This window comes from Cyprinodon variegatus, unplaced genomic scaffold (genome assembly GCF_000732505.1).
Source record: "Cyprinodon variegatus isolate N-32 unplaced genomic scaffold, C_variegatus-1.0 Scaffold392, whole genome shotgun sequence".
In the NCBI taxonomy this organism is placed as follows: domain Eukaryota; kingdom Metazoa; phylum Chordata; class Actinopteri; order Cyprinodontiformes; family Cyprinodontidae; genus Cyprinodon; species Cyprinodon variegatus.
The window spans coordinates 488229-490870 of NW_015150845.1; the positions used below are offsets into that span (position 1 = coordinate 488229).

The 2642-nt window shown below is 34.0% G+C and overlaps 1 protein-coding gene across 1 annotated transcript in view; it reads left to right on the forward strand.

Annotated features, from left to right (window-relative positions):
* reln (reelin) overlaps positions 1-2642 on the forward strand; it is a 245497-nt gene that overhangs the window by 64533 nt on the left and 178322 nt on the right. Inside the window, 1 exon segment of the mRNA XM_015387357.1 lies at positions 878-985. Coding sequence (XP_015242843.1) covers positions 878-985 — 108 coding nt within the window.

Sequence of the window (2642 nt, forward strand, 5' to 3'; positions counted from 1 at the left end):
TCTAAATGTCTTATTTTAGGAGTAGAAATACTCATTCCATTGGCAAATCGTCTTATTTACCTACTAAAATTAAGGGTAAATGCACTTATTTTAAGAAATTTTGTACTTATTTCTAAATGTTTTTTTGCAGTGAACCTGAAGTTGCTCAAACAATGATCCACAAACCTGTTTTTTTTCTATATAGCTCAGGTAAGAGGCTGCTAGGATCATTCTGCCTCGCAGTGTAGCTTAAAACAAGGAATGTGTTTGCAGCCCATGTCCTTCATCCATCTCTACTGTTGCTCCTGCAGCTCTGACGCCAGCTGTTGCTCATGTATTGCTGAGCCCCACAAAAATCTTAAAAGAATTTTGCCTCTCAATCCTATAAAGGTTGTTGTTGTCCCTAATTCTTGTGCATCTTTTCCACAAATATTTTCTTCTTCATCTCAACTTTTCATCATTATGCGTACGGAACTCTTAGAATTTTAAGCGCTGACATTTTAAAGCTTACCCTTCTTGTAGAGGTTGTAGATTACAGCCTCAGAGATAATTGTCAAGTGAACAGTTTTCCCCATGAGTGCGTAGGTCATAATGTAAAAGATTAAATCCTGTTTGGTGTTTATCCATTCCACTTCACATGGGCAGTGGTGGTTGTGCTAATTAGTAACACGATATTATGCTCTGGTTTTAACACACAGTCAGACACACATTTTGTTGCAAAAGCTGCTAAATGACGTGTAAATGTGAAGCATTTAACTCTTAATTAAGAGTTCGTATCTATGTGTCTCAGTTAGGTACTGTATGCAACTGTAGTAATTACAGTGGAGTATATGATATACAATAAGTTAAAACTTAATTTCAGGTGTACTAAAAGTCTTCTTCCTTTTTGTCTCGTCAGTTACCATTTCTACTAGTGTTCCCTTTGATGGTCTGCTGGTGACTGGCCTCTACACGTCCACACCAGTCCAGTCTGCTCCCATTCCTGCCCCAGCTGCGTTTGGATTTGGTAAGTCACATTTACATTCATGGGAAAGAAAATCCTTTTTGCTTATGGGCCAAATAATAAAAAATACATAATACACTGCAAAAATGATCTGAAATTAAGTAAAACTTTCTTAACTCAAGTATATTGAACCTTAATTTGAGTAGGTAAATAAGATAGTTTGCCAATGGAATGAGTATTTTTACACTTAAAATAAGATAATTAGAAAATATGCACTTGAAATAAGACTAAGCAATAGTTTTTTTGTTATTTCAAATGTAAATTGTCTTGTTCCATTGGCAAAGTGTATCACTTACATCCTCAATTCAAGAAAAAATGCACTTAATTTAAGAAAAAATGACTTATTTGGATTTATATTTTTTGCAGTGTACTCTAAATTAGGGGTATTGCCCACACTATATTTTATTCCTAGAATGAGTGTTAAACCATTCTTTTATTGCAGGAAGTGATCAATAGAGAGTCAAGATGCTGGTGTTAAAAGGTTTAGCAAATCTTCTAAAGATATTGGTTTTTTTTATCTTTTAAAGGAAATACACAAACTTGAATAGGATACACTGCAAAAATGATCAAGAATTAAGTGAAAATGTCTTAAATTAAGTGAATTTACTCTTAATTTAAAGCAGGAAAATAAGATCTTTTGCCAATGGAATGAGTATTTTTACTCTTAGAATAAGTTAATTAAATAATATGCACTTGAAATAAGACAATGCAGTTCTTTTTTCTTTTTTTTAAGTGTAAATAGTCTCGTTTCATTGGCAAAATGTCTCACTTACCCCCTCAATTCAAGAAAAAATGCACTTATTTAGATTTACATTTTTTGCAGTGTAGAAGTAGATTGTACATAAAGAAAGCAGTCAAAATTGAAAAAAATCATATAAATTACTTTTATGTCAGCTTGCCAGATAATGTTTGACCAGGCAGGACTGCAATTGGTTTCCACAAAATAAAATTATACAAACTGTTTTCACCAGACAATTTAGGGGATCGGAAATGTTATTTTAAAGAATTGTCTCTGTGCAAAACAATTTCCAGCATCTACTATTTTCTTCCATCACAGTGTGCACAATTTGCAGGGGTCTTAGTTACGATTTATGTTTTTAGAAAAATACACAATTTGCTTTAGATTCATTTTTTTATTTATTGGCAGTGGAATAAAATGCAAAATATTTCCAGAACCACAGCAGTCTATTTCATGGCACAGCTCTTAAAAAAAGATGAGACCCTCTCTCTCCACTAAATGGTCCCTGAGCATAAACATAGGCCACTCTGCAGGTGGTATCGCAGTAAATTGCAGTAAATTAATAGCTGCAATACCACATTGAGCTTTTCCTACTCTGATGCCAAATAACCTTTAACACTCTCAAACCTTTCTTCTTTTTTCCTTTTTTTTTTGTTTGGTCTTCACTTACGTAGGCAGGTCAAAAACAAACCTAACTCAGAACTTTCAAGCATAATGCCTAAAACCTTTTGATGAATTACAGCTTTTGACAAGACTTAGTTTTTCCCCTGGTGCTTGTGATTTTGGTATGAAAGAAGCACTCTGTCAGAGCCAAACCTTTTAGCGTTGAATAGACAAGGAGTTGGAGTTGGGTACAGCAATACGGCAATACTGACATCAGTTTCAGTCTGGAAGTTGTTTGGTGGAAAAAAGAAACCTAAG